The sequence below is a fragment of the Octopus bimaculoides genome, chromosome 1 (assembly GCF_001194135.2).
Source record: "Octopus bimaculoides isolate UCB-OBI-ISO-001 chromosome 1, ASM119413v2, whole genome shotgun sequence".
Classification (NCBI taxonomy): Eukaryota; Metazoa; Mollusca; class Cephalopoda; order Octopoda; family Octopodidae; genus Octopus; species Octopus bimaculoides.
The window spans coordinates 4,250,567-4,256,676 of NC_068981.1; the positions used below are offsets into that span (position 1 = coordinate 4,250,567).

Below are 6,110 nucleotides of genomic sequence, written 5' to 3' on the forward strand. Positions count from 1 at the left end.
TAAAAGACACCATTTCGAGCGTGGCCGTTGCCAGTATCGCCTGACTGGCCTTCGTGCAGGTGACACGTAAAAGCACCTACTACACTCTCTGAGTGGTTGGCGTTAGGAAGGGCATCCAGCTATAGAAACTCTGCCAAATTTAGATTGGAGCCTGGTGTTGCCATCCGGTTTCACCAGTCCTCAGTCAAGTCGTCCAACCCATGCTAGCATGGAAAGCAGACGTTAAACGATGATGATGATGATGATATATATATATATCTTTGTGTTTGTGTGTGTGTGTGTGTGCATGTATATCTATGTGTGTGTGTCTTTGTATTTGTACCCCACTACCACTTCACAACCAGTGTTGGTTTGTTTACATCACTGTAACTTAGCAGTTTAGCAAAAGGGACCGACAGAATAAGTACTTGGTTTGAAAAGAAAAACAGTTCTGGTGTCAATTTGCTAAAACTTTCAATGTGGCCCCCTGGCATGGCTTGCACTCCAATGCCTGAAATAAGTATGAGATAACCAACACATACATGCTTTTCTTATACTGTTGCTCTCTACCTCCCCCACCTCACCTCTCTCCTCCCTGACCTATTCCTCTTTGCCTTTAACCTCCCCCCCGCCACAAACGGAGACCCACCATTGTCCACACTTCTGTCCATATTCATTATTCACTTCTTTTGCTTCTGTCCTTATTTCGAACCATTTGTCTCTCTCCTTTTCACACACTTGCAGCCCCACCCACCCATCCATCCTTGATTTCCTGACCTTACTCTATTTCTCTTCCCCTCCTTGTACCTTTAGGTTATATCCTCACACCTCACCACCGCCACCACAATCCTTTCCACCTTTCCTTCTCAAGTGGCAATGTATTCCCTCTACTGCAAGACTCTTGTTCTCTCCCTCTTTCATCCCCTTTCAGTATTATTGTTGCTCTACTTTGCAAAGAAGCTCAATACAGGCACATCAAGAGCCATTCAACCTTCTTACCAAATGGCAGTTAGGACCGGCTCCATAGGAGAAGGGGAAATAATCTCAAACATGAAGAATTTCTCCAAAACTGACTTGTCATTCAGGAAAAGAACAGGCTTATTGTCTAGAGATAAGAGGACAGTCATGGACATGTGTTTCTGCCTCAATAGCCATCATCAACACATTCCCATCTTCAGTTGTCAAGGGACTTAAACATGTACAAAAAGAGTAGAACTTACGTGGCTTAAATGATTTGCTTAATTTCAACATAATTCGGCTAAGAGAACAACATAGACAAAATACAGGCTGTGTGTTCAGAGAGAGAGGAATATATATGTTAATGATTAAATAGTTTAAGACATTACCATTAATTCTACTGTTCTTGTTCTGTTTATTTTGAATAGATGAATGTAGGAATTCCAGATTTGTATGGCGGTGCTGCTTGTACAATTTTGAATGAACTTGATGAAGAGAATTCTGGCAAAGATAATTGTCAGGTTTGTTTAATTTGTAGTTTTGTTGATTATCGTTATTAAAGTGAAAAATTGTTATACTGTAATGTCAGTGATTATTTTTTTTTCATCATCACCATCATCATCATCGTCGTTTAACGTCTGCTTTCCATGCTGGCATGGGTTGGACGGTTTGACTGGGGTCTGGTAAGCCAGAAGGCTGCACCAGGCTCCAGTCTGATCTGGCAGTGTTTCTACAGCTGGATACCCTTCCTAACGCCAACCACTCCGGGAGTACAGTGGGTGCTTTTTACGTGCCACTGGCACAGGAGCTAGTCAAGCGGGCCTGGCATCGATCACGTTTGAATAGTGCTTTTTATGTGCCACCAGCATGGGAGCCAGTCAGGCGAACCTGGCAGGGCCCAAGATTGCATTGCTCGCCATTGTTGGCTTTGGTGTGGTTTCTACAACTGGATGCCCTTTCTAATGCCAACCACTTTACATGGTGTATTGGGTGCTTTTTATGTAGCACCAGCACCAGTGGAGTCACAGTACATCTTGTACCCTGAGAGCGGCAGATTTATGCTTGGATCTGAGGGCTTAAATTATGAGTGAAGGAGCCAGAACAAAGTAGGTTTCTTACTATAAAGGGGCCAGTTGTCTACTTGACATTTTAGAAGAGAAAGCAGTGAGGTGATCAGTGGAGAGCTTAGAAGAGATAAAAATAGCAGTGATGAGGTGTCTTGAGGTATGAAGTAAGTAGAAGTGAATGGGGGAAAGAGTGTGGATGGATGGAGGCTGCAAGAGTACATGGGGGAGTGAGAGGTGTGGAATGGATGAGAGAGTGAGTATAACGAAAAACAAGTGTTGAGTGCATGCTAAGCAAGGAAAAGAAGAATAGGTAACAAGTGTGTGAAAACATCTGTGCTAGCACCATGTAAAAACCACCCATGGCCATTTCGCATACCCAGTACACTCTGAAAAGTGGATGGCATTAGGAAGGGCATCTGGCCATAGAAACCATACCAGAACAGACAACTAGAGCCTAGTGCAGCTCTCCAGCTTGCTAGCTCCTGTCAAACCATCTAACCCATACCAGCATGGAAAACAGGCATTAAACGATAATGATGATGATGATGATTATACTCCTGCCTGTGTCACATTTAAATCCAGGCTTCTTATTTGCTTGCCATTTTCTATAATTTTGTATTGATATTAAATGTTCTAATTGCAGGCCTTTAATTTACTTCCCATGAATGGTGTATTACATCCAGGACAAGCAGAACTTGTCAAAGTGACATTCTTTGGACATGCTAACACAGCAGCCCGCGTGACAGCCATGTGTACTGTTGAAGGGGGTCCGACGTATTGCATCCAGTTGTCTGGAGAAGCTTCGTACCTAAGTTACAAATTTGATGTTTTGTCAATTGATTATGGAGAACAGGTAAGAACGGAACATTAAAACCATATAATAATAATATAACAACGATATAACAATGTTTTAATAATGATTTTAAGGTTGTGAACATGCTGAGCAAAATGCTTTGTGGCATTTTGTCTGTCTTTATATTCTGAGTTCAAATTCTGCTGAGGTCGACTTTGCCTTTCCTCCTTTTGGGGTCGATAAATTAAGTACCAGTTGCATACTGGGGTTGATCTAATTGACTTGTCCCTTCCACCAAAATTTCGGTCCTTGTGCCTAGAATAGAAAGGACTATTTATATTCTATTAAGGCAGTGAGCTGGCAGAATTATTAGCACATTCGCTATGTTCTGAGTTCAAATTCCGCCAAGGTTGACTTTACCTCCTTTCGGGGTTGATAAAATAAGCGCCAGTACTAGTGTTGATTTAATCAACTTATCCACTGCTCCAAAATTGCCAGCCTTGTGCCACAATTCGAGACCAATGTAATAATAAATGGTTTTTCTTAAATGTTCTGTTTAATTCATTGATTCATCAGATTGAGCTACAAAAGAAAAAAAAAACCCAGAATTCTGCTGTTCTGAAAGTTTGGTCTCTTCATGGATGTGTCTGGGATGTTGATTCCAAAACCATTGGTTTTGATTCTATCAGCTTGATCTTTTATTTTTTCTTTCATCTTTTACTTGTTTTAGTCATTAGATTGCAGGCCATGCTGGGGCACTACCTTGAAGAATTTTTAGTCGAATGAATTGACCCCAACTCATTTTATTTTGCTAAGTCTGGTACTTATTCTCTCAGTCTCTTTTGCTGACCTGCTAAGTCACATGGATGTCAACCCACCAAAACTTGTTGTCAAGTGGTGGTTGGCAGGGAGGACAAAGACAGACACACACACACACACACACACACACACACACACACACACACACACACACACACACACACACACACACACACACACACACAAATTTAACCTGCAAATGGCCGAGCTCTCCACAGACCATGTGCCCTTAATATTGTTCTCAGGGAGATTCAGTATGACACAGAATGTGACGAAACTGGTCCCTTTGAATGACAGTTACAACTCATTATTGCCAGCAGGGCAGACTGGAGCAACATGAAATAAAGTGTCTTGCTCAAGGACACAACATGATCCCTAGGAATCAAACTCATGATGCTAAGATCGTGGACTGAATGTTCTAACCACAAAGCCATCTGTTTTCACATAACCTTACTTTTACCATATCAGATGCACCCCAATTTCAGTAGTGGATATCCAGGGACATAAGTTTAAAAAAAATTTTTTTTATGAGTAACATAGGTCTAACCTCACAAATAGGACCCAGGGTGAATTTTTTTAGTCATTTTTTAGTGGGGGAAAAAGTGCATCTTATAAGCTATCAAATATGATATTTAATATGAAAAGAGAGTGAAGTTTATGTTTCTATCAATCTATATCAATTTATATCAGAAATATGACCAAGTGGCTGAAGCTACCATTACACTGACCAACACTGGACTTGTTGGTTGTGATTTCTCCGCCATAAATATATTAAAAATGGAAGATGAAATTCCTCCACAGACTCCCATTGTAGTTCCAGGATCAGTAAGTTTTTCTTTATTTGTTTCTGTTTGTTTTTTAATAACTTAATTTCATTTCAATTATATACGTATCCTTTCTCTCTCTCTCTCTTTCACTCACACAAACACACGCACGCACACGCGCGTGCACACACACACACACTGTCATCATTTTAACGTCCACTTTCCCTTGCTTGCACAGGTTAGAAGGAATTCACTAAGGAAGATTTTCTACATGCGAGTGCTCTTCCTGTCACTAACCCTCACCTTTTTCTAAGAAAGGTAATATTTCCTCATGGCCAGACATGCTTTCATGGAAGTTCGGAAATGAAGGACACTGCCTGTATGGTGGTGATACTCACAAATGTCATGTGATATCAAGACAAGGAGGCACATACATATACACATACTCACACACAATATATATATATATATGTCTTTTACATTGTTTAGGGTAACGTTAGGGGTATTCAAATAAAGCTCCCATTTCATTATGCTGGCTACTGTCTAATAATACTGAGTAGTGAGTCAGACACCATGAAAGATTGTCTGAGAAACCATCTCTCATCGTTTTACAATATAAATAAAAGACACTCTACATCTCTGTTGAATCTTGTCTGGAGGCTAAAACAGAATGGAGTAGAATACACAAGCCACTGGTCAATTATCAAAAGAACGCTGTGCCACATAATGGAACTTCATGGGTGTGCAACATATGCCTTGAAGAAACCCAGGAAATAATGACACCCAGGGAAAAACGTGATGAATAGACTCTCTGAGATGGTCACATTGTGTAGGCATAGGAACAAAGTATCATTCATGGAACTTGAAAAAAATATTTTGTAAACAAGTAACAAATTATAGAATAGTGAAGGAACACAAATAAAGCGAAAATACCAATATTTAAGATGATAACACTATAATAAGAGAAACAGTGAAAAGGTCACCATAAGAGGGGTGGTATTAATCAATTTGGTCAACAAACACCACTGTATAGCAGCTGACCGCATGTTGGATTCAGAATTTATTGAGTAGAGTCACGCTTTAAATGAAATAGGACAAAGAAATGTACTACTAACCTTAAATCTGCTGCATGAATAGCAAACAAATGCAACACCACCACCACACACACCTCCATCCCTGTATTTCTACCATTCCTTCCTTTACTCTCATCACCTACCTCCCACTACCAAGTCCATATAGAAATACTCACATAGCTAGATTGGCCTTCATACTGGCAGGAAGTGATAAACATCTCTGTGCAATTCATCCACTCATGCAGTATCGCCTGATGAAATGAGTCAATGATGATGATCAACCAGATGCCCACAGATAATACGGACTATACTGTAGGAATCCCAAGGATACTGACTCTGATGTTAAAATCAGGTGATTTGTGGAAACGTGTGTAGCAATGATTTAAATATTCATAAATTCCATAATAGAATTAATTTTATTATTTTATGTGTGTGTGTGTATATGTATATGAAAGATTTGTTGTGGCCGATGCCAGTGCAACCTGACTGGCTCCCTGTGCCGGTGGTATGTAAAATATACCATCTGAACATGGTCGATGCCACCCCCACCTCCCCAACTGGCTTCTGTACCAGTAGCATGTAAAAAGCACCATCCAAACGTGGCTGATGCCAATGCCGCCTGACTTGCTCCAGTGCTGGTGGCACATAAAAAGCACCC

General features: G+C 40.6%; 1 protein-coding gene across 1 annotated transcript in view; it reads left to right on the forward strand.

Annotated features, from left to right (window-relative positions):
* LOC106880950 (hydrocephalus-inducing protein) overlaps positions 1–6,110 on the forward strand; it is a gene marked incomplete at its 3' end in the record, with an annotated part of 180,276 nt that overhangs the window by 45,572 nt on the left and 128,594 nt on the right. Inside the window, exons 23-25 of the mRNA XM_052974127.1 lie at positions 1,365–1,457; positions 2,647–2,856; positions 4,306–4,440. Coding sequence (XP_052830087.1) covers positions 1,365–1,457; positions 2,647–2,856; positions 4,306–4,440 — 438 coding nt within the window. The remainder of the gene's footprint in view (positions 1–1,364; positions 1,458–2,646; positions 2,857–4,305; positions 4,441–6,110) is intronic.